The sequence below is a fragment of the Podarcis pityusensis genome (genome assembly GCF_964106645.2).
Source record: "Podarcis pityusensis genome assembly, chromosome: 3".
In the NCBI taxonomy this organism is placed as follows: domain Eukaryota; kingdom Metazoa; phylum Chordata; class Lepidosauria; order Squamata; family Lacertidae; genus Podarcis; species Podarcis pityusensis.
In genome coordinates, this window is record NC_138026.1 from 45,401,187 (window position 1) to 45,428,096 (window position 26,910).

General features: G+C 39.2%; 1 protein-coding gene across 2 annotated transcripts in view; it reads left to right on the forward strand.

The window, feature by feature from the left end:
• Positions 1–327: 327 nt before the first annotated feature.
• The window catches only part of FUT9 (fucosyltransferase 9), a 44,102-nt gene continuing 17,519 nt past the window's right edge, over positions 328–26,910 (forward strand). Inside the window, exon 1 of one of the 2 annotated variants that reach the window (XM_080998753.1) lies at positions 328–612. In XM_080998753.1, the coding sequence (XP_080854879.1) occupies positions 471–612 (142 nt within the window). In that variant the 5' untranslated portion in view covers positions 328–470. Of the gene's footprint in view, positions 613–706; positions 1,466–26,910 lie in introns of those variants that run through there. The other variant, XM_080998754.1, reaches the window with a different exon arrangement.

Below are 26,910 nucleotides of genomic sequence, written 5' to 3' on the forward strand. Positions count from 1 at the left end.
CCGCGGAAGGAGCTGCTGTGGGTGCGCGGCGCCAAGAGGGGGCCGCGAGAAACCGAGGGGGTGGAGGCCCCTCACAAAAGGAGACCCCTCTGCCTGCGCGCTCCGTCAGCCTCGGCTCTCCTTCTCGCCCACCCCAGCCCGGCCGAGCGGCTCCGACTTCCTCGGCGAGCGGGTCGAAACCGCGAGGCTTTGCTGCAGGGGGGTGGGGGTGGGAGGCGAAGCGGGAAGACCGCGGCGACACCAGCCGGCGTCTTCCACAGCAGCAGCAGCAGCAGCGACCCCGCGCGCGCCTCACATCGCCACCAGCAGCCCAGCCACCCTCTCCCCCCCCCCACCTCGCTCGGTCGCGCGCGCGCCGGTCGCGCGCGTGCGCGAGCCCCAGGCTGAGTCCTTTCTCTCTCCGTGTCTCCCTCTCCTGCTTCTCTCTCTCTCTTTCTCCGAGCCTCCTCCATCCAGCACCGGCGCCGAGGATGGGCAGCGAGAGCGCGCGCAGGAGCAGCCCCGGCTCGGCCGCTCCCCCCTGCGCCCGCTCTTGCTCGTGCTGCTCCTCTTGCCCCACTGCCCCCAGGGCGGCGCCTCGGCTGCGCTCCCGCCTTTTCCCACCGAGGACGGGTGAGTGAAGGAGTGGCTCCTCCCTCGGAGCACCTGCTCTAGCCGGCGAAGGGGGTGGCGGCGGGGGGCGGGCGAGGGGTGAATTTTGGCGCGCTCTCGGTCTTCGGGGCAAGTGGTGGGCGGGCGGGCGGCTGCCTGAGGGGGACAAGTCAGTCAGTCAGTCAGTCAGTCAGCGGCATTCCTGCCCCGCAGGGAAAGGGAGCAGGCTCGCCTTTGGGCAGCCCCTCATAGCTGAGGAGACCGTCTGAGGAGGGAGAGCGAGAAAGGGAGCCTGTTCTTGGGACGAGGATAGAAACAACAGCTTCCCAATCTCCTCGGGTCCAGCGCCCCAGAACCCTCCAGCGTGGTTTTTGAATAGCACGTGTCCCTCTTGGCCTCTGGGGTCACTGGGCACCCAGGAGGCATTTCCCTTCTTCCTTTCGCTCATCCTTTTTTTACCCATTTTGAGTCCTCAGCCCAGCCGAAGAGACCTTTCTCTGAGAGCTGCTCCTTTCAGAGCAGCTATTAACTTTTCCTGGTTTTTTTGGTGCTTGTTTCGAAAGAGAGAAGTGGGTGAAGAGGAGCTGTGGAGGTTTTCCCCCTCGACAGTCCCTTCGTGCCCTTGCAGGCTTCTCTCCTTTCCCTCCTCCTCCTCCTCCTCCTCCTCCTCCTCCTCCTGCTCCTTGCCGTACAATGAAGTCTTTAAAAGAGATTCCTGCTTGCCCGCTAGCTGGCTGGGCTCGCGCCAGGACTTCTCCACGGGAGCGCTGGACCATTCCTCGCGACTGAGCAAAGAATGCCATCTATGCAGAAGAAGAGGGCACCCTGCACACCTGGCTCCCCAGGGCTGCGGTGATGTGATTGGGGGCCATAGGTAAGCCGTTAGGATGCTCTCAGGGCGAAGGCAGGAAGGAGACGCCAAGAATGAATGGCCAAAGCACCCCACCCCTCTTCTTAGGTCTCCTTCCAGATGGGAGAATGGGGATGTTGCATTACTGAAATGCCTTTTTTCTCTTCCCCCTCCCTTTATATCGCTGTAGGCTGTGTAGTATTTTCAGACTATTTTCAGTATTTCAGTAGTGCTCTGTGGAAGGGTTGTTATGACAGCAGTTTCTCCCTCCACTCACCTCCCCCAACACCCCATCATTACTTTATAGACAGCATCGCTGGCTACATTAGAAACATAGGTTTTTGAGCCTGTTGCTGAAGTAACTCTGCAATCTTGTAATCTTGGAAATATGAGCATACACACACACACACACCTGAGTCAGTGTTTATTGTAATAATGGTTCTGCTGAACTGAAGAAATTGGAGCATGTAGTAGTAATCCTACTATAATTCTTATTTGGGTTTTCGGTTTTCAGTGCATGTGTGTCTGTCAAATATGACAAAGGGACTTTTCTTCGTTTATACTGCAGCAGCATAGATTTTGGATTATAGGACGGAATGCTTTAAAAGCACACACACACCACATTCACACACAGTAAGTTTCACAGGCGCAGTGAAATGTCTTTTTGAATACTGGTATCTACCTAGAAACCAAGGTTGTAGCACTTGATTTGTGAACCTGCACTTGATTTGTGAGCATTGACAGTAACTTTTGAGAGCTCCTGGATTGCTGAAAACTAGGTAGTAATTGCTAATAGTTGAAACGTTGTTGGTAGTTCAGAACTATCAGTTCCATGGGTTTTTATGGCAATGAGTCAGTCTGTCATTACTAGTAATGGTTATGTCATGGAGGGTTTGTTTTTCTATCACCATATTAAGCTGTAGCTCAAAAGCTACTGCTCTGATTTCTCTTCCCCAAAAAATTATTTTCAGAAAAAATATAGCATTTGTATATATATGCATACAATGGTGTCACATGTGAAAAAAGAGAGAAGTGGTTCCTTGTTCTCTCTTTTTTCACACGTGACACCATTGTATGCATATATATACAAATGCTACATTTGTGGTTCCTTGTTTCATCTTAACCTTCACTTCCCCCCACCCTTTTAAGGTAAGCATTATTTCATTAGCCACATGTGGAGGGTTGTAACTTAAACATAGAATTCTCCCTCCCCCTCGTTTTAAAGGCTTTTGCATTTGTACCACTTCAGCCTAGACCTCTGAGAAGTTTACCTCCATATATTTAGAAACCTTTGTTCTATGGAGAATAGGAAAGGACTACAGTACAATAAAATAACTAGAGGAAGAAATAGAATGGAAAATGCAACACAGTGCCTTTGTTTGCAAAAATAAAATAAGTGTCTAATATGTTCAGCATAATATAGGGAATGAAAAATTAAGTAGAATAATTGCTATGTACTAGTAATAAAGGGAATAAAATAAGAAATAATTGCATCTATAGACAAAGAAGAATTCTGCAGACTTGCCTTAGTACAAACACTGGTTAGATAAAGTAATTTATTAAGAAATTGGAATTAATTGGAACATTTATTATTGGATTGTACATTACATTAAAGCAAATATCAGCTGGATCTTTTATCCCTTAAACTGAACCAACATCATGAACAGGCACCATGATCCATGTAGCAGCAGTTGCTTCAGATACCTTACAGTTTGACATAAGCCTGTTGCTGCTGGTTCAATAAAACTCTGATGACGGTGCTTAGTTAGGAAAACTCCAGGCACTGAACCCAATCTAGAGATCCTCTGTGTGTGACAGGTGGCTGCATGCCTGCATGCTGTTGTGCACAAGGGCTCTCCATTTGCCCCCACCATACATATAGTTAGCTCCATTGGCGTGAGACTAAGGCAGGACTAGGGGAAACAATTTTAATTCATTGATCCCACTTCTTCAAGCAAATGCCAGCCAACCTACTGTTAAGAGATTAACATACGCAGGCTTAATTCTGCAAAGATCACTGATATGACGAAACAGCCTTGGATGCTGAATAGAAAGGTTTAGCCCCCATCCACAAGCACATTTTAGGTATATGAGATGCACTCATTATGGTGACCTGCACCCAGATTGGTTTTGCCAAATCAGCATGAAATTCTAGTATGCCATCTACACCTGGGGAATATCTGCACCAGAATAATCACTGACGGGGTAAAGGTGAATTTTAGCATAGACTGAATTTAGAATAATACTTCAACACAGGTATATGGAAGATGCTTGGGGCTTATTGACTTTTAAGAAGGATTGGGCTGGCAATTCATACTTCTGTGTGTGTTCTTTATTTATATACCTTGGATTTTGATTTATTAAAACAAAATGTCAAAGTTCAACAGTATATGCTTATCTCGCTTTGTCTTTGTAACATCTCTGTCAAGGTAAGAAGTTAAGTCGTCCAAGGCCAATGGCTGAGCATTATGGCTGAGTGGATGGCTGAAGTAGTGGGGGGGGGGGTGTTCAATCATCTCACTGGTTTATAAATGTGTATGACTAAATTGGTTAATTTTACCTGCAAGGGGGTGGGGAGGAAGAAATATGCTGGATAAAAGAGATTTCCACTACTAATGCTCTTAAATGATAGTTTCATATATCTGAAATATCTGAATTATATTATTTCATGAAATAATATTTTAAGTACAGGGGGTTATATAGCAAAATGTATATTTAAAATAATACTATGAGAATTTACTGTGTTTTAAAAAACTAGAATGCAGCTGAGTCCAAATGTTGATTTGGGGGTGGGTGTGTTTTGGAAAATGCAACTGAATTCTAATCTGTGATTCTGTGTTAATCATATGCAATCAGTTGGTTGGAACAACTGAAGAAGATATTATATTGGAAACATTATTGAAAACATTAAAATGGTGTGATACAGGTAAAGATATAAACTTCTGTAATGAATTAGAGAACAGTGGCTGAAATTCTTCACTGAAGAAGAGGCAATGGAAAGAAAAAGTCCTTTCGAGGTTCCAAGGGCATGAAAAGTATTAATGTGATAACCAGAACAGACAACAATAAAGAATATAATGAAAATAACAATACTGTAATACTATATAATATTTGGAACTTTCAAGTGTTTAAGGCTCTTAGGTTTTGTTTCAGCAAACATGCATATATATTTTTTCTACTTAAATCATAAACCTTAAACATTTATATCACATTAAGTATCTCTTTCAAAATAACCAATTTCAAATGACTTGGGATTTAATAGAATGGGTGACAGCCAACATTGTGCCCAATACAATTGGATTTTCCCTTCCTCTCTTGCTCTCTGCAGCCCCCCTGCACACTCCCCAAATCTGCTTGGGACTGTTTGTGGGGACCCCTGAAACACATATGGGGGACACATGAGGGATTACAGGGAGGGGAAAGTGTAGGGGAAGTCATGTTGCACAATTCATTACACAATCAGGTGGACATCACTTACGGTACTTATAATGGAGCTGGTTTGGGGTTTTGTGGCCAATGATGTCCCTGTATATGCAAAGTGCATATATCCCCTGTATGAGAGGCATTGATTCAACCTGTTAAATAAGGGAGACTTTGTAAGCTAGGACACTGAATCCCCCATGTTTCAGGACAGAATTTATGGGATATGGCAGTGGTGTCCAAACTTTTTTCAAAATTGTTGCAGAAGTTGCTGGAGTTTTTTTAGGATTTTACCCCAGGAAATAAGCTACCAAAGAGGCTGGATTAAACTGACCGGCAGGCTGGATTAGGCCCCCAAAATAGACTTTGGACATGCCTGGGATATGGAGACCCTCCATGGTCATGTGTTAAGAGTGCTTGGGAGTTCCATCTCTTTTCTTTGGGTGCTTAAGGAAGAAATGCAGACATAATGCTCTGGGGCATGGTCTCCCCCTCCCTGCTCAGTCCATTATCCCAATCTTACAAATGTACCCTACATTTTCCATAAAGGTTACACCCTTCCTTTCCCCCTAAATATAAAACCGCAGAACAGTTGAGAAATCCTAAAACACTTGACAACACTTTTACAACTGTACAATAAAAACTGCAACTAAAATAATAAAACTAAACAAATAAAGCAATGGAATAAAACTGGAAAATTCACCTATGATTCAGAAGAACAGATTCCTTCATATAACATAATCCTGCAAATAGCTTGGAGCATGATGTCTGGTCCTTGCTTGGTAGCACTGACCATCGAGTGCTGGATTTGATGCAGCAGGGGTGGTGAGCAGGATGACATTGTCCCTTTCTATTAAGTTATCATATTCGGGTCTTTCAGTGGCAGTGAAACGTGGTTTGATGTGAGATACATTTCTTGTGACTTTGCAGATTCCTGTCTGTGCAGTTTCCATTGTGTTCATGTAGAGTAGCTTCTTTCACTAAGAGCATTGGGCAGGCACCTTCAGTGTACTCCTTTCGACACTTGCTAAAAATGTTTTTGTTTTGGCAAGCCTATACAAACATGTAGATTGTGGACATGTGTTTCAATCTGGCTTTTAGTTTATTGCTGATTTTAATTGTTTTTGAGTGTTTTACATAGTTGGATTTTTTTGCTGCTATTTCTGTTATTTTATTCTATTTGTAAACCGTTTTGGGGTTTTACTGCAATCACTTTGTATATAAAACCTGCTAAATAAATAAATAAATAAATAAATAAATCCATAGCCGAGACCCACTTCCCATTCTTATAGGCATGGTGTAGCCCTGTGCTATCATAACTGAGCTGTTTTGCTTTGCTGGACTTATATAGTCCTGGTATTTTGTCAGGATTATTTGATTAGTTATTTGGAATCCTCTTTTCTCATGTAAACAAGGGACGCGGGTGGCGCTGTGGGTAAAACCTCAGCGCCTAGGGCTTGCCGATCGCATGGTCGGCGGTTCGAATCCCCGCGGCGGGGTGAGCTCCCGTCTTTCGGTCCCAGCTCCTGCCCACCTAGCAGTTCGAAAGCACCCCTAAAGTGCAAGTAGATAAATAGGTACCGCTTTATAGCGGGAAGGTAAACAGCGTTTCCGTGTGCTGCGCTGGTGCTGGCTCGCCAGAGCAGCTTCGTCACGCTGGCCACGTGACCCGGAAGTGTCTCCAGACAGCGCTGGCCCCCGGCCTCTTAAGTGAGATGGGCGCACAACCCTAAAGTCGGACACGACTGGCCCGTACGGGCAGGGGTACCTTTACCTTTACCTTTCTCGTGTAAACAAGAAAGCAAAGTGTTGAGAGCTGATGATGGAGACATTCACATTGGTTTCACCATTGGTTTCGGTGGGAGTGTTTTAATTTAGCCCAAATTTGCTGTTGGTTTGTCACATTATGTTGTAATTGAGGAGAGTATAAGATCAAAAAGGTTTGGCATCTCCCTTGCCACTACTCCCCAACTCCAACCATTTTTGTTTCTTATTCTGGCAATGTACTATAAGCAATTACAGTGGCATTGCATAAAGCCTGCACAATGACAATGTTATGACAGTATTAATCGACTACATCATGCACAGACATAAGGGATCTAGGAGCAATATTATCCATGTCCATTAGGAATTACTCATGAATACTATTGTCCTTGACTTATGCTTGATGATTTAATAATTCCATCCTGCAACACCTTCATTCTAAACAAACTTTTTTGAAAGTAAGTTGCCCTGAAATCACTGGGGATTATTTCAGCTGATTGTTAAATAAATGGATAATCTTACTACAGTGAGTAAATGAAGACACCATTGCAGCATTTTAAAATTATTATTATTGCATAGGCTAAGTAAGATGGTGAGGCCCATCATGAATTGTATGAATTCAAAGAGGTCTTGGTGGAAATCACAAATTTGGTATGTACTCTTACCAAGGTCAGGGATGCAAGTGGCACTGTGGTCTAAACCACTGAGTCTCTTGGGCTTGCTGATCAGAAGGTCGGCGGTTCAAATCCCCATGATGGGGTGAGCTTCCGTTGCTCGGTCCCAGCTCCTGCCAACCTAGCAGTTTGAAAGCACACCAAAAAGTGCAAGTAGATAAATTGGCACCGCTCTGGTGGGAAGGTAAACGACGGTTCTGTGCACTGCTCTGGTCTTGGTGTTTTATTGTGCCAGAAGCGGCTTAGTCATGCTGGCCACATGACCCAGAAAAACTGTCTGCGGACAAACGCCAGCTCCCTTGGCTTGTAAAGTGAGATGAGCGCTGCAACCCCAGAGTCCTCTGCGACTGGACTTAACTGTCAGGGGTCCTTTACCTTTACTTTTGCCTTACCAAGGTCAATATAATTTTGCTGTTTCCATTGCTTCTCCTTTTTTCCTCTTTGTATTTTTTCATTTTGAATGTACTTTTACATAACCAGTTTTCACAGAGAATGATGAAATAAAAAATCAGTTCTTTGAAGCATGCATTGATAAGTTAAATAATTCAAAACCTGCATTTTCAGCGTTCTAAAATAGAATGTAACAAGTGGCACCTGCAACAAAAACTTACACTGTGTGAATTCTTGTGCAAGGATATGTGCAAGTGTGGCAGAACAACACTAGTGTTTCTTCCCTTATTTCCCCTAAAGACTACCACCCAAGTTTCAAGTGAGGTCTACTTCACACACTTCTGAGCAGCCTTAGAGTAATTCATGTGGATGTCATGAAAGCATTGATGCCTCCCTTAAGACAGCTTCTGTGTCTATACCTTCTGCATGACAGACAGAAATTCAACAAGTGCACTGATGGGGACATGATCATCTGTGAATTCTGCCTGTTCAGCTGTTAAAGTCATGGGGAATAAAATATGGCAGCCCTGCAGACTGATGTAATGTTATGAGAATAAATGTACCAGTTATGCAGTGACAGTTTTATTATATAGGCATTAATTGGCTGTGTTCAGATATTCATTTCGATTTCATCTGCAGCCTGTGAACTAGTGCCATGGCTCCACACTCCTCCCTCCCCTCCTCTACTAGTACATCAGCTTCAGGATAGAGATCATTGCTTACATTAACCCCAAATTCTTCATTGCATCCAAACTTAGGAACTCTAGCTTAATGTTGATTAACAAACCCGTGTAATAAACTAGGATCTGATTAGGGCTTATTATTCTGCCATGTTACCCAACATTAAACCAGACTTCTTATGGAAATGTAATGGCAAGTTAGGAACAACTTTTGCAAACTGAGTTTTCTAATGTTTACAGATTCATTTCCAGTCCTTTCTAGTAACTTTTCCCAGAATTAGAATAAGTAAAGGTGCCACTTGCTTTAATAATGAACTCAGGTAGTGAGTGCCAACAGGATTGTAACCCAAATGGGGAAACAAGGGGAAGGTACCAGCTCCACCAGTGGCAACCAATTTGTCCAAATTCCAAAGCAAATGAGCACTATTTTGCCCAGAACTTTAAGAGACTTTTGAAGACTCAATAGTGCTTTGAATGGAGGTTCTGGAGGCTACCTGATACCATTGTGAGATCAGGTGATCAGTGGGTGGGTGACTCCAGCCACCTGACAGTCTTGGACTTCAAGGGGTGTGGAAGATAATAATGTGACCTACTGGCCAAGTCCAGTTTCTTACCCCGGTCATATAGTATCCTGGATGAATTCATGGCTGGCTAGCAGAAATCCTGAACAGGAGCATTCTTGTTATGAGGGGGAAACTACTACAACGTGTAGTTTCAAGACCCACCTATGCTAGATCTGGAGTCTCCAAGGATTAAACCCTCATCCCATGTGGTCCTGGCCACCAGAAGCCAGTTCTAATAAATATGTCTTGAACTGCTTCTGGAGGATGGCCAGGCAGCTCTGGCAAGATGCCTACTTAGATGTGTTAAGGATTTTCTACTGTCTCAGAAAAAGTAACTGCACCTAGGTTAGAATACACAGATAAAAGCAAGTTAAAATTTCAACGAGACAAGACAAGAAAATAATCAAATAAAAAAATACATCAAAAGAACGTGCCAATATAGTACAATCACAAAAGCAGCAGCAGCAAACTCCTCCCTCCCCTAATTTAAAACACTCACAGAAGTAGTTGGGTAGAAAAGGTTTTCACTTGCTGTTGACTAGTACTACATAAGGATGCCAAGGTTCAGCTAAGGAAGGACAAATCTGTGAATTTTGGTTTCTCTCACATTGTTATATTTCCAATTTTAGGTCCGCTTCTCCACATTCCCACATCATTGTGATGTTAAAAAAAAGAAGTTCTCATTAAAATTCACCAGCAATTTAATGCAAATTTCTCCTGATACACATTTTTTTAAACGTTGCTTGTTCAGAGAGAAGCATGAATTTCAAAACATAGCTGCATTTCAGTTTGTGTATTTTTTCATATTAATTAAAGAGTTTTGCACTGAAATGTGAACCGGACCAAATTTCTTCCTTATGCTGGTTCAACCCAAAAAGATTAAAGATTTGTCAGTGCAATTCAAGTTCATGGAGCAACCACCTTCTGTCCCTTTTCCCTTTCCCCATGGACCCAGAAACTTACTGGTGATAGTGTTGGAGGCAGCAGCAAATACTGACAGAGCATATTCTCATGCTAGGGATGGGACTGAGACCATCCTATTGGCACAATTTCTGCCAGAAAGAATGCCCTCTGAAAAAAGCAGCATCCGCACCCACCCCAGGTTTATGAGATTAGTGGCTCCAGTCCATCCCCAGCTGGAGATGACACCCCTAAGACCACCTTCTGTCTTTCCTGTTGCCATAGGTAAATTGCTAGGCCTTAGGGGAATAGGAATGGTAGTTTGGGGGCAAGTAGAATCTTGGGTACCATTCTCAGCTTGGTATGACTCTAATATGAGAGTTGTTTAGCTACGTGTCCCTTGGGCACAAGGTGAGTGTTATCCGAAAGCAGAGTTATATCATATAAGTTCTTTACTTGAAACATGATATACACACTAGCATTCTCCAGCAGGAGGAGAAGACACAAATCAGAGGGTACAAGTAGTGCTTTTTCTCCCCTACAGCACAATAAAGACAATTTTGGTGGGCATTGTATGTTCTTTCCAGCTTTCTAGAGCATTCCTTCGCTCATTAGTGTTTTTAAGCGCTGTTGAAAGCATGCGAGTGAAGCTAGAGTGTTGGCTTCATCACCTTGAGCTTCAGGAGTTGAGACAGTTAAGGATAAGATAATTGGAGTAACTTTTTGCTCAGTTACAATTTTTGAACACATATCTATATACTTTGATTCTTTAAAATGCTATTAAATGTTTTCAGTATAGGCATTGGCAACACAAATATAATAGTGTGATCTTCAATATTTGAATCAGGGAATTGCAATCTCTTAAATACTTATTAACATATTCACACACAAATTAGCAGTTGTTGGTTATATATATATATATATATATATATATATATATATATATGGATTGCATTACTTGTTACAGGAAGCCATACAAAATGCAAAACAGGAATTTATACTGATGAAATTGTTGTGATTTATGTTATAGTGAACGTTCAAAATGTTATGAATGTTGGCAGGCACATGTAAATACTGACAATACTGGTTGAATTTTGTGAATACCAAAATTTAGACATTGACTGCAGCATATGCATATTCAGATAAGAATGAACAGATTTCCCTATTTATATGCCTCTTTCGTTCTTTCTTTCTTGTTTTGAGGGTTTGTTCTGCTCTTATCTAATTTAATGTAGGAAATTTTTAAAATTAATTCCAAAATTAGCACATGGACTATTGGCCACAGTTTAATTCACATCATTTTTGGTATTGCATTGTTTAACATTATTCTATACGATAAGAGTATTTTTGGGGGGTGGTACCTGTTATATTTTAAGAGCATTATTATTAAGCAGTATAACATATCCATTGCTTGTCATGGACTAGTTGGATGCAGAGAGGTGGTGGAAGGAAAGATGGCTTAGAGCCCAAGTTGTCTTGGTGGGACAATGATGAGTGGGCAGAGGGAAAAGAATGGGAAGAGGAGGTGTTGGAAGCTGAAGGGGTGTTGGAAGCTGAAGGGGTAACAGGGCTTAGTGAGCTGGGAATGTCTGTGGCAGAGAAGTCCAGAATCAGAGGGAAAAGCTGAAACAGGGTAGGAGGGAAGCCAAGAGGCAAAGATGAGTCAGACTGGTGAAGAGTCACAGGTGTGACTCAGGGGGTAAAAAACTTCTATGCACTCACCTCCTGCCTTGCCCAAAGCAAAATTGCCCGGCAGTAGATATGGCAATTTCTATGTTAAATTATCTGCCACCACCCATTCCACGTCATACATGCATGGTAGAATTGCCTTGCTAGTGTACTATTCTTCACATGTTTACTCAGTACTATTTGAGAGCCACAACAGCAGCAACAAGTTTGAAAAATATTTTGCTGAACTCCTGCTTCTCCATCTGCACTACTAGATGCTATCAAGGTAGGAATCCTCACCAAAGGAATTGATTATTGTTGATGTTCAAACACAATGCTATATCCAACTAAGTCCCTTTAAAATCAATGGCCTTGTTAGTCACAACTAACTTGAGTCCATTGATTTCAATGCATCTACTCTGAGTATGGTTTAGTTGGACACAACCCACAGTGAGTAAGTTACACATTTTACTCTTTTAAACATTGTAACAGTACCCAAAGCCTCAACCCTCTTGTCACTATGTTTGCTAGAGGCTTTGTTCCTCTGTAACAGCAAGGAACAGAAACATCACCTGAGGTGTGCATAAATCCAAAAGAAAATGGTTTCACTGAGTTGATCCAGATGAAATATCTGGATCAAAATGAAATATCTTCTCAGGTTTACAAAATGAAATATCTTCTCAGGTTTACACCTCATAAGGTTTTTTTCCCCATGACCAATATATCATGTACATATTAAACCTTAGAAACCCAAAGTCCCATTTTGATGCTGGCTTTCTCTCATGCTAGCCTTCCTACTGCTAAATCACGTTAAAAAATGGATGGTTTTAAACATGCTTTTTTGGTCTGGGGAAGCTCGGCCTCTTATCTTCCAGAACCCATCCTTTAGGCACGCAGAAGAATGACTTGCTCTCATTTGTAAGTTACTGAGACTGGTTTTTAGGATTTATATCCAGTGTTAGGACCAGTTCAGAAACACTGTTTGTTTTATTTAAATGAAGCTAGTATTTCTTTTGCTTTACTAACTATCTTAGAGACCTGAGGTTGAGTACTGAGCCTTTGCTTGGGCAGTCTTGCCCACACTGACTATTCTGCCTCAAGGCACTTAATTACTAGGAGGAGAGCTGATCTCTGGTTCTTCACTTTGAGATACTATAGGTCTGAATTCTATGTGCTAAGAGTAAAGTATTAAAATACAGGTGGTAGTGGCACTACCATCTGTAAATTATACCAGGGGCATTTCAGCGGTCCTTAATCCATTGGAAATTGAAGCTCTTTAATTGGCATATGTGCTTCCCTTCAGTATATCTTTCTGTGGCATGCCTGGCATTTGACCTTTCCTCAAACTACTTCATAAACTGTTTAGGATGGTTGTCATTTTATTTGGTCTGATGCAGACTTCTTTATAGCAGAAACATTTGAAATGAATAAAAACTATTTTCAAAATAATGATGATTATATGTAGTTAGAAATGTGATTAAAATCCCACAGTAGGGGTAAAATCTACTGGTATTTATTTTAAAAGTAAATAAATTTATAAGAAGTTCTCTGAACAGAGAAGAATATGCTGCAGATAATTGTTAACACAAAGAAGCATTTAAATCAGTGATAACATGCAGTTTTAATCTCTGTTGAAATCAGAAATTTTCTTGTATAGCAAGCAAAGGTTAACCCATTAGAAATAGATTCTGTATAGCAAATGAAATATAGATTGTGTATTTATTATCATGGGCTCTATATTTCACTCTAAGACTAGCAAGTCACCTATAGACATTAGGCTTCATATAACAGTCCACAAATAGTGTCTGAATTTGGGCAGTTTCAGAGAAACTTTTAATGCAGAGATATTATTTTGAGAGCATATATTAGGACAAGATCCAGGTGAACATGAGACTAATATCCCCTTGCTCCATTGACTGTTTTGTTTTTTAATAGGGCTATCACGGCTTCTTATGTAGCAATGTGAAGTAGACCCACTTTTGACAGCGCTTTCTAGAAGGGATGTCGTCTACTTGGCCACCTCAACCAACATTTCTACATTACAATAAAAGGTTCATGATTGAACTAGTGGATGCAATTTTGACTTTTTTGCTTTTAATTTGAAAATGTCACAGTGATATAATTTTCTTTTGCTTTCCTTGAGTGTTTATTGCACTCAGCAATTATGATTTTTCCCCTTGCTGTGCAGCTTTGTAAAATATTTATTTTTCCCTCATAATAATTAATTATACAATTAATGTTTTCCTTGCCCTCTAGAATATGCTGTGCCCATATTATTATTTGCAAACTGTGAGGTAAAATTGTAGAGCTTTAAGGGAGCCATGGTCAGAGTGTTTGTTGTTCACCAAAGGCATTCCATTAATTCCATCCATACCACTTATCATCTTGTCACTGTTTTCTTTATTTTGGTAATATTTGGATACCAAAAGTACATGGAGGGACACAGGAAAAGATGTGTATTGTTTGACATGTCTTGCTGTCCTAACTGGGCAGGGCTTTTCCCTCTTTTTACATAGGGGTACTCATTTTCAGCATGTTCTTGTGCAATCACATCTAGTTTGTTGCTAAGCCACTGGCAAAGGTTGGAGGAATGACTGAAATATTCTGTGGTGGCTGGTAAGCATTTAAGCATCCCAATTTAAAATAAATAATTGCAGAGCTCCTTTTCTTTTCTTTTCCAAAATTATTTGACATTGCAAACCTGCAATTCTTAGCATTTGTCCTGTGTTTTATGTGAGAGGTGGGGAAATGCAACCAGCCAGAAATTACCAGCCTTTCACGGATCACTTTGGCATATGGAAAGGGCCACCCACCTGTCAATCACAAGGGATCATATAACATCAGGAGATTGTAAATTTTATCTGTGACTTGTCTTCAAGTTGCAGCTATAAAGAAAAATGTGCAGAAACTCAAGAAGCACTGGATTTTGCATGCAAAAGAAGAATCATGAGTGCACATTGCAGGACCTACAGTTTGAACTTTCCCATACCTGGCATCATCAGGCACTGTAAAGGTGGGTGTAGCTCACTAACAATAGCTTGGCAGGCCAATCTTTGAGGTTTGGTGTGGCTATTAGACCCTTGGGCTGGTTGTGACCCACCATTCTACACACTAACATAATTGAAAAGCAGCAAATGAGTTCCTTTCTGTCATACATATTTTGTGTGAATGTAGCCTGCAGCATATTCACTTGCAGGTTCTAGAATGTGGAAGGTTTTATTTAGACAGTACAGAACAGGATGATGATTAAACCTAAATATTGCAAACAACATAAACCTCTCTGTATGCAATTTCATTAAATCACAAGTAGATGCCTTCTGTCTACACAACAATAATAAAAGATGCAATATTAAACTGAATTATTCCATAAATAAGTAGATTTGTTGTAAATAACATGCAACTGTGTCAGGCTGTAAGCAGATCCTTAATTCTAATTATATCAAGTTGAATTATTATCATTGAAGACAGCTAAACCACTGAATTAAAGTTAGGCTTTCATTTAAAATAACAACACTTTCATGGGCTTGGATCTTGGCATATGAATGCAGCAGAAAAAATATATTAGAAAATTGTTATTAGATTAATGCAGCCTAACATATATTTTAGCAGTGATAATTTAAAAATAGTACTCTTTTGGGTGGCTCTTGCTGCAATACAGCAAAAAACAGTTCTTTCCTAATTTTGCTCTCTAACAGTCTGATGGAGTCCCAGTAACTGGAACTGGGTATGTCTGTAGCCTCAATACCTTGCAAATCTTTAGCATCAACAATCTTATAAAAACCTCAATGACTTTTTGCACATCTCTTTTCAAATTTTTGGCTATGAAGTGATTAAGAAATTCTCCTTTGTGTAATATCTTTTAAACTATTATTAGAAGATAAGGAAATGTCAGATCTCCATTGTGAAGTTCTTACTTCTCATTGTTCTAATATTTAAACTCTCTATTCAATAGCTTTAAAGGGTCAGTAGTAGTGGAGAATGTAACTGATCACCCTTGATTTCACCTTTGGAAATCTGAGGCACATTTAGTTGCATTCAGTTTTGTTCCATTTTGCTTCTCCCGTTTGTCAATAGGTAAAACTTTTCAAGTTCCCAGGAAAACAGTACCTCCTTATGAACAGATGCCCTAGACAAGCTTTCTTTTGTGTGAATATGTTTCATTCAGTAAAAAGGGTGGTATAATGAACATGTCAGCTTAATTTTCAGTAAAAATGCTGGATTTCCTTTTGCTGAAATGAGAGGAGCAATCACAGGAGTTATGAAAGGAGAACTCTATTCATGAGCACCGGAAGTTTGATAACATGAAGTGCAATAATGGGAAATGGTCAGGCTTTGAAGCAAAGGACAAAACTACTTTGAGTGAAGCAACTGAGCACTATGGAAGTTCCACTGAACAAGGAACAAACATATAGACATTAAATTCCGTACAATGGAGCACAACGCTTTGTCTAAAACATTGGTGGCTGAATTAATACATCTTTTCTAGCCCTGCAGCAATACCAAAATGGCATCACCACAAACTCTATATAATACAAGGGAGGCACATATTTTTTTTAAAAAATAATAATGTAATGGTATGACATCTAATATTTTGTTGGTTTTGTGGGGTGAATAAATATAATGATGAGGAATAATATACATTGCAGAACATTTTCCTATGATGTGCAAAGTTTCAGGGACTTTCCTACATTAAACTAAAAGAGAAAGTAAAACAACATCACTGTCATAAGGAGGGGGAAATAATTTGTGCTAAAGACTCATTAGCACCCTAAAGCTATAGTATAATTTATTTAGAAATAAAGGTGTACATGATTGGGATTTAAGTCCTTGTCACCCAGTAGCTCTGTGTTCTCTGAGTCAGCACTTAGTGCTGAACCATATAGAGACTGCAGATTAATGCAGAAGTCACCACCCACCCTTTTTGTTCTCAGGTACCCATATATGTTTATTTTAGGGGAAGTTAAGTGATTTGAGCTCATCTTTTAGTAGAAAAATGGCAAAAATTGAAAGGATTAAGTATATTTCCCCCATGTAGTGGCCTTTACAGACAAACTCGATGTGTGGGGCAGTTGTGTCTCATTTTTGTATGAGTTTGCCTTATTAATGTAGTATAAAACAAGGATGAGGATGAGGGTCTAGTTGCTGCACAATCAAAGGAGTTCACAAGGAAAGAAACAAAATCCAGCCTTCCTCCATCTTGCCTAGCTAAGTTGTGCTCTTTTAAGTCATATTTTCCCCAGCCTACCTTCAGTACTGGAAGTGTGCCAGGCAGGGAGAAAATGCCATAAATCTACACAGCACAGCAAGGTGTGGTGAAAGAAGGAGCAAATTTAACTTTGTTTTCTCACATGCTTATTTTGCAGTATAGAGTAGACCCCTATCCCTGCTTTATAAATTAACAATACAAGTACGCGTTTTAGATTCATGTTAATTTGCACTGCACATCTAGTTTGCAGAGTCTGAAGATCCATTTTGCAACACAGAAACCTCCATGTGTTTAATGACTGCCCACACAGTGGCCTGTAATTCATATACTCCAATGGCCTGTATACCACACATACAGATGACATGAACAGAACATTTGCAAAAGGCTTATGCTTCTAGTTACCTTCAGTTAATTTGGCTGGAGTGTCGTTTTCCTGAGATCAAAAAATTGTGCAAGATGCTTTTTGCATTTCATCAAATTAGAACATGTAGTTTCCCACAGTGGTATTTTGAATCCATTTTTGTTCGTACCTTGCTTTTGTTAAATCAGTAGCCACTAAGACTTGCTCCTATTACGCATCTAAGTCCATCAGAAAATGACTGCTAATTATTTCACTATGTCCTAGACAGGTTGAAACTGTCACTTCTGTTTAGAACATGCAAATGCTCCTTATTCACCTAACTATAATGGAACTGTCAAATTATGGTTATGTCAGACCAGAGCCAGGACACACCAATTCAGAAGATAGATTCAGAAGAATCTGTTTATTCTTATTTTTATCTGCTGAACTCAGTGCTTGCTTTGTATATTACTATTTCATTAGAAGTTATGGTTTTAATTATACTTGTAAACCACCCTGAATGAAGTGCATGCATTAGAATAGTGGGGTAGAAGTTTGCATTTAAATAAAATAAATGAACTTATTGGAGGATGGGGTAAAACTTAGGAGGAAAGGCTTGGTGGGCCAAGATAGAAATGAGATACTAAACAGAGTTCAAGAGGCAAAAAACCAAGGCATTCAACATCATGCTATTACAAAAGTTCTGTCTTCTGCAGCATATCAGCTTGTCAAGCAGAACAACCCCCCTTCTGCCATGTGCTGTTCTAGGAGTTCTCCCTACGCCCCCCCCCCCCAGCCAGTTTTAGGAATCACATGGGCATATTTTGTTTTATTATATTTCTATGCCACTTTTCATTCAAATGAATCCCAAAGCAGCTTACAAACAATAAATAACAATAACATGATAGATTGTAATAGAACATCACAAATAAGCATAAAACATATAGAATAATTAACAAATCATCAGTGAGATTCCACAAGTCTCTAAGGACAGACCATCTATATCAGTTTCTCCACTGTGAAGGAGGGAAAATGTCACCAGCATCTCAAACCTCACCAGGAAGTCATCTGTCAGTTCAGAGCTGTTGCTTTAACCCCAAATCATCAATATGTGGGAAGTGCCTTGAAAGGAAAAGATCATGTCTATTAGAGTAATAATTGATGTTAGTCAGACATCTGAGAGTTTTTTTTATTTTATTTGGGAAGACCATAGCCATTTGCTTGGCTTACAAAATACTGCAGCAGTAAATGTGGAAAAACAAGTAGTAACTTGTATTTACTAATAGAGTAATCTGTATCTCTCCTTTTTAAAATATATTTTTAATGAATATTTCTGGAAGAACCTAAAGTAGGGTGCTATATTTTCAAATTATCCACTGCCTATGCCAGTCTGGCATATTGTTTTTCTTGTAAAGGTAGCATGCGTCTTAACCTGATGACCTATAGACATGTTTAGGGTGCAGTTCTGAGAGCATTGTATTCAGGCAACAAGTCAGTTGTTTTTCACAGAAATTGGTTCTTTCTCTAATATTTTTCATTCTGTACACAACTGTAACAGTCCACAACCAGGTGAGAATCCAATTCGACACATCTTTGTTCAGAAGTGAGTGATGTAATAAATAAACCCTACTTAACAAGTAAATGTTCATGATTGGAGCCTTATAATGCCAGCCAAGTCATTATCATTGGTGGTTGTCATTGCCTGCATTTAACACCCAGGTATGCCAACAACAGTTTTAAGAATATCCTTCCTTTCTTAATTGGGAATTAAATATCATATTAAAAGGTCAAAGATGGAAATATTATGCTAATTTACAATGTTATATCCAATGGTCTTTTAAAGCAGACACTGACATTCCACAATTGCTCACACAAACAACATCAAACGTTGTAGGTTGTATATAGTAACTGAGAAAGTTAATTCATCTGAAATAGATGTGAGTTACACAGTACTCATCTTCAGAGTGGACCTTTCATCTCATTCCAGGATAAATGATGCACAGTTCTATTCCACTGTAAAATTCTGGAACATTGTAAGCAATGCCATTTGCTGTGGCTGCCAGTATTACGTAGTATCCTCACACTATGCATTCATTTGGCAAAATTGCAGTCAATTGACATTTAAAATTCAGCGCTGTTCACTTTTGTGGTTCTGCTTCCAATGTGTTCAGTCCTCCAGTTGCGTTTTTTCTTGGCATCCCCTGCCTTCTGAAGAATCCTTGGTAGATTGCTCTCTGTAAGAATAGTAAGCAACAGCAGACGTAGTAAGCAATTGTTTGGCTGAGGGCCATGATGTCTGTCAGCTGCACTTTGATCAAATATGATGTGATTGAACTGCCTTTCATTTCTTTAGATAGAACACATCTCAAAGCTTTACATATAAACTGAACAGCAGCTGATACTATAATGGACAGACAAGAGATAAGTTCCAAAGAAAACAGTGAAATTTAATTTACTGAATAACACAGTTTTCATGTTCCTTAGTTTGATTAAGGAGGCTGTAATGTAGACAGTGAGATATTCCTTAATTACATTTTTCTCTAATAGTGTTTGGGCTTTATAATTGGAAATAATAATTTACAGTGAATGTAAAAAAACTAAATATTTTAAATAGACACTATAATATTTCACAGTGGTATACCCTTATTTTAAAACATTTCCAACATCTAATAATTTAAATTTTTATACCTTGCTTTTCTTTTTAGATTAAATTCAAAGCAGCTTACAAAAAATAATATAATACATAAACCATAATACAATAAACACAACATATGATTCCAATTACAATGATAGTCCATTCTGCAGTATTTGACAGAAATAGCTTTAGGTGATAGACACAAAACATTATTTTGGACTAAAGGTAACTCTGATATATTACAAAGTTCTGCAAGAAGCAGTGAGCAAAACCAAAGAGCTAGTAGACTAAAAGTGAAACCGTTATGTAAAACAGCCCTATTAATGGGCAAACCCATCTCTGATCCATGCATGTCATAACCTGCATGATGTAAAACAAGGCAAGGAGGCACTAGTTGGCTCCAACCGCACCAGAAGGTCTAAATAGCTAATCACTGCCGCCTACCTGATTGGCCAGTATGCCCCATGTGGCAGGGAATGAATGCTCTTATGTTCCATAGTCATGTGTCTCCAGCCTGACTTCAACCAGAACAGAATAAATCCATCTCCCTCCTGAGTACAGAGGGATGGCATTTTAAAACTTCATAGCATGCAACATCAGGATAATATTTTGCCTTTAGCATGTGTGAAAAAAGTGACCTATAGAAATTATTTAAAATCTTAACTTCCTGAACCACCAGAATGAAACCTCTGCTTCTGTTGCTAACATTGTTGTGGTTATCAGTGGCAAAAAGTTTTAAAAGAAAATAAATCAGAAAGGGGAAACCACTCAGGAGCTACTAGGAGTTATTCTGCGAGCAGAAAAATTTATAAAAAATTAAAAAGAGAAGACCTGGTGAGGCTGTTATCCTTAATGGAGGCCCTAAGCTCTTCTTATCAAGATCTTAACCTTGAAGTAATATTGTTTGGCCATCTCATTGAATTAGTTATTATACAGTCCCTAAGTTTAGTTTCTGTCTTATTCTCTCCCACCCCTGCATAGATCTGCAGAGTTCTGTGAATCACAGTCTCTGCCTGGCTTCTTTCCCCAGAGTCCAGGATACTTATTTCTTTTCTTTAGCTTTCCTGCTCCAGGGTGGTGAAACTTCCAGATGTTGGCCTCTGCAAGCTGTGGAGCTTCCAAAGTATAGGGCTGTTGCTTCCCTCTCCCTATTTGCCTTATCCTTTGTCTACTGATTAGGGTGGCACTGATGCACCCATTCCTGTCTTGTCACTATCCCAGCCAATTTCCAGACCGACTGTGTTTATACTTGACTGAAGACTGGAGCTTCATGTCAACAGTTTAGGATAGGCATTGCATTCATGGTGTCCAAGCCTTCAGTGTAGTATTTCATAATATATATACAAAAGGAGTCAACAACTGGCTGCCCTTGGGTTATACTTTCCCTGCGAGGTGCTGCTTGTCCACCAGTTGCTTCCACAAAAGTAGAGGAGGGAAGATATGAAGGGAGTGGCAGCTGTGGCAACTAGCCTTCCAAGAATCCCACTTGGCTAGTACGAAGTATGTATCATCCCCTTCCTCCTCTCAAAATGACTTTTCAGCAGAACTGGTTATTGAACAGGGTTATTCTCTGTAGAATAATTTTATTCTCTGTTATTCTCTGACTTTTCAGCAGAACTGGTTATTGAACAGGGTTATTCAATGTAGCCATTGCATCTGGAGCGGAAATAAAATGTTTCAAGAAGCTAAGTTTTGAAAAAGAAAAAAAATCCAGTCCAGCAATGGTAACCTTGTGACAAACTGCCACTTTTATTTACCCTTCCCAAATGGTGTGGAGTTCAATGAGCTGTAGAGTATGGTTACCATGTGTATGTTCATCATTCACTGCCTATCGCATAAAGTGATGACTTGCATGGGTGAATGAGCTATCAAAGATCAATCACCACAGACAGGATTTCCATTATCAGCCAGTGTTTCCACCTCAAATAATTACGTCTTGAGTTGATATTTGACACATTCGACAGGGCGCTATCAAGGGTTCAGCAGTAATCAAGTGATCTTGATTTAACTTCTTAGGCACAATATTTGACTTCTACATTATGAAAGCATTGCTTTGGTATTTGCTTATATAAGATTAATTTTATGGCAGCATTCTGAGCAGGAAATTTGCAACAAAGCATGAGCATGTGAGCATATGGTACATAGCAGAAGATCAAAAGCTTGTTTTGTGGAGGTAAGTATGAGGGTTTTTGATATAAATGTTGGAAAATAAAATACTGAGCTCCTTCTAGCAAAATAAAAATAGACAGTTTATTTCTCATGACATGTCACTGAATGCTGAACCTCTTAATAGATTTTGCCAGCAAAGAATTCATTTAAATACTTTCAGAGCAGTCTGCTCAGAGGTACAGCTGTGACAATGTATAATTATTATATTTTTAAAGTTTAAAGAGAGAACAAGGGGAAATAAATTGTAACTCCTAAGGTAATTAACACTTTTATACATACACAGTAAAATAGAAATTTCCTAATATTTTTTAAAATTATTTGGTTTCTGTTGTGTTATAAGATCAATTGTCTCTTTGCAAAAGGAACTAGAATTTAAGAGAAGCTGCCTGACTCATGTAAATGAAGGCACAAAGAAGACGAAAGTTCACATGTATGCAGAAGCAAATCTGTAGAGAGGTCAAATTTCCATTTAACAACAGTTTATTTCTTATTAGCTCTATTGTTATGTATCATAGGGTACCTCAGTATATATATCCTAGTCCTTCAGTTTATCTGGGGACCTTACCCTTCTTGGACTACCTTGTTTGGCTTATAAAGCCTTGCAATCTGTTGAGCATAATGGCCTTGTCTCTTTCTGAGAGTCTCCCTGAGATGTGGCCTTCTGAACTTTCCAGGAGACTAGTTATTTGATACTAGTCTTCTTCAATGATTACTTTTCCAGGTTAGATGAAAGACAAAAACAATGCTTTCAAACAGGAATAAAGCTCCAGGAATCCTGGCAACTGTAGCATTGCATAGCAGAGACCTGTCCTATGTTGCAGTTGCTGTTACAATTGACAAAACAAAGGCAGGAAGGCTGGAGGAAGAAGGTGAAAGAACCTGCACAAAAAGCTGAAAGGACAGTTGGGGAGCTTTCCTGTTATTTGCCAAGGTGCCTGCTGAAAGAGAGAAAACTAACTGTGGTTCAAGGCCTAAGTTCTACTGAAGGTGTTGAGCAAGAAGCATAGCTTCAAGGCTTGGGTAGAGCTGTAGCTTCTGGACACAGGCATATGAACACTAAACCACACCGCTTTGCTTTTGGAAAGTGCTCCTTGCTATCTAGGACAAGCACAAAGTTGGTGACATTTTCTATTTCTTTTTATATTTTTTCATTTATTTCTTTTTTTTAGAAGCTACCCAGATCCTTATTTAATATCCTTATGCCCAACTGCACAAAAAACTTATTTCACACTGCACTTTTTTCTTTTTTCTTTTTGACAGTGCGCAAAAAGGCACTGCAGGTTAGAATAAACCCTGATACGGGCAGAATGGAAAGATGGCTGGAAGGGCTGATTTAGCGAAAAGCAATTCTTCAATAGCACCTCAAAGATTACCAAAAGTTTACATTTGATAATTCCATACAAATATTTACTTGTTTTCTCTGCCAATGTGAATTTTGTTGCTAGGTGGTCTGGAGAAGTTAGCAAATGTTTCACTTACAGTGGCATGTTAGAAAGCAAATTCCATTTTCAGTCTTCAGAAGCGTGTTTGGTAATCAGACATAGAAATCTGACAACTTGCAGTTGCTTCTAGTGAGACAAAGAATGACTATAAATCATTAACAGTCAGATACATGACCTTTCGGTGTTCCATATGTTATTAAACACAAAATAAACCTTTATCTGAGATTTTATAATTTTTTGATTTTCACTTTATGAAAGCAAAAGGATTCAAAATTATTATTCAGTTATTCTTATTCCATAAAACAAGAAAATGGACTTCATCACTTACCTTGCTGAAGAAGCATTCTGATAATTGTTTGTTCTATTTCCATCCCTATACCCACATCTCAAAAGGACTCAAATTGATTAGATTTTTATTTTTAAAAAACCATCAATTTGCACTGCACAGTATAGTAATTTTTGATGCATCATTATGACATACTGGCGTGTCCATTACTATTCATAAACACTGGATATTCATGGTCTTTAAAATTAGTCTGAAATTAAATATAAATTTAATTGTACATTAGTTTTATGTTATGCAAGCAGTTAAACATGATTACTACTAAAAATATACAGTATCTCACAGCTGTTCACAGACTACTTAAACAGAAGCACAATGGCATTTCAATTGGGCCAATTTTGTTTAAATCAATAGGAGTGTTTTCAGAGACAAGTTCAAAAATTTCATGTGGTATTATCCTGTTCACAATTCACATATGCTGTTCCCCTGTCAAACTCTCTGGAAACTATACAGTACTAGGATCTGTCTGCCCCATGTGAAAGCTCTACACCTATGTACAGCTACTACCTCAGGGATAATAGTCTTCTCATTGACACTATAGCTTTGCACAGATAGGGAGAATGGTGTGGTGGATGTTTTCAATTGAATGTCCTTCGCTGAATCTTTTGAAACAATGCAGTCCTATGCAAGACATCCTCAGGCATCTGTGAACCTATGACTGTCCCTGTCATGAAATGAAAGTCTGCCTATTTAGATGTGCTCTGGACTGCAGTTTCTAGCTATCTATAATAATAAAAAACCTTTTCAAAATAGGTTCAAAACTCAAAACTCAAGATAGCAAAAGCAGATAACATCAGCTGTGCTGAGAGCTTTTTTCACTACACTGGAATAAAACATCAAAAACAGGTAGGAGAGAGCAGCCACATAGATAGAATGCATGAAATTACACCTAGGTTTAATTTTACAGGGTGATTGGTTTCTTTCTCTGCTGATTACCATATGGGTGTTCCATTGATGTACTATTTGTTTATTCATTGTTGAGCTGAAATTTTCTTAAGCTTGATGTAGGATAAAAAGTACAAGTCTCATTTGGGAACAAAAAATGGGATAAGCTACCCAAAGTTCACAAATTCTAGAGAACTGATAAACAAGTGCTGTTTATTTTATTTCATAAACTTATATACCACTGAGGGTGAGGAACAACCTCAAAGCAGTTTACAAAAAGTTGTATGATATCACTTTGGGGGTGCTGGAAATATGTATATTGCAGTAGAAGCCAAAATTAAATTGACCATTTGAACTTTTCTGTTTCAAGATTCATATTTTTAAATATCTACTTTGCATGCATTCCACAAATTAGAAGACTGAAAAGGTTGTTTCCTTATATGACATCCTTCCTGACTTCCATGCAAAATTGGGACATTCCGACTTCTTTAGGAGATTAGCTGTAGGTAGCAGGGATAATAATCACATTTCCCCATCTCTTGCATGAGGCCCAGAAATAGATGTGGGAAGAATCCAGCTTTCTGTCTCTTTTTATCTAGTGTAACATGGACATATGAAGTGGCTTGGATTTCAGAAATTATTTGCTTTTTGATGTTGCATGGTTCTAGAGCCATTCCATGTCAAAACGTCTCAGATCTGAGTGAGCATCTACTCCATCCATGTTTACTGTAGCTGCTAGGAAATAACTGTAACAATGTCTTTGATTTAATGCTAGAAATAAAACTTACCCTGATACTTGAAATTATAAGAGCTTACCAATACAGGAAAATGTTATCTTCAAAGAAAAACGTTCCCTGAATTTTATGACACTTCATAAGTGACATTGCCAAAAAAAAAAAAAGTGACATTGCCATACCCTGTTATAAATTGCTGAAATATTATGAATTCCAGAGTGATTAATTTGTCTTTATTATGTGTAGGGACACACACACACCCTGAGACTAAGATTTTGTGATGCTATTTCAAGTGCTGAACACTCATTTAATAATAAGTATCTAGAAATACAGCTAATTTAATAAAGTTCCTCATGTTATCATTAATTCCTTTGGCAGACCATTTCTTAAAAGCCAAAGTTATGGCAGCAATTACAAAACTACACAGCTCTTTAGAGCTTGGTCATAAGAGACTAAGTTCCATCCCTTAAAAATATGCAATTAATTTCAGTTTTAATAAATTCAGTATTTTGTTCCTTTTGCAACAGAAGTGACTGTTGCAGAGAGGAATTATGTTTCAGTGAAAATTGAAGTATGCTGATACCTGCAGGATTGGGTTTTTTGTTCTTTGTTTGCTGAATTTTATTCAAATGCAATAAAGGAGTTTTCTGCCAACAGGACCACACAGCTGGAAACAACAATTCCATGAATCCATAACATGCATTATTTCTGTCTTATTGTCATTGAATGGACCCAATCCAGTAGCAGTTATTACATGATCGGGCATAGATGCTGGGTACAGAGAGAGAGGTGGAGTGGCATGAGACTTTATCCTTTCATATGCATACATACATCTAATAGAATGAATGCAAGCAATTTCTCTTAGTGGACTGCATTTTTGTATGTTATTTTCACCAATGTATTCATTTCTATGCACAGTGTTACCTAATATATGCACCTTCATAAACATTGGTTGGGGAACTGCATTTCAAAATTTGCATAAGTGCCAATTTTGAAGGATGGTTGTGTTTTAGAAAGTGTTAATTATTTTGGAGGCTGCAAACTCAATTGATCCACCTTTAAAAGTGAATTGAAACAGATTTCTTTCCCATTCCCACTAGAGGTCACATTGTTTATCCAAGCCATCTGGTATTTCTTTATGTAAGATTCAGCCTGGCAGAATGGTTCTTGTGTTGCTCCAGTGGCCCATGAATTGGTTCTGTGACTTGGAGCAATGCTACTCTGGAAGATCTCATCTATAATGAGGGCTCATATGGAATGTAATTCTATGTCTTAATAATACATCCCATTAGTAATCCCTTAAGCGACTATCATTTTATATTATAGACCTATTTTCTTTCGCTTGTATTCTTGCCATGTTTTTAATGAGCTCCCATTCTTGGTTCTTCTTAATGAAGATTTGTAGGGAAAGCCACAATATTTCCCATCAAGCTTATTTTCTTTGAGCACACATAGTTAATACCCTAGACACACAGGCTTCTTTACTTGACCTACTCTGTCTTGACACTGCATCACCCCTCAGCCCATCTCTTGTGCTCTTTCAGATCCATTTTATCCTTAGCCAGGGGCAGACAGTGCAGTGCTTACTTGAATTTTTATCTCCAAGGCACTTTTCAAATTTTAACACATTTTCTTCCCACACACAGTGGTGCAAAG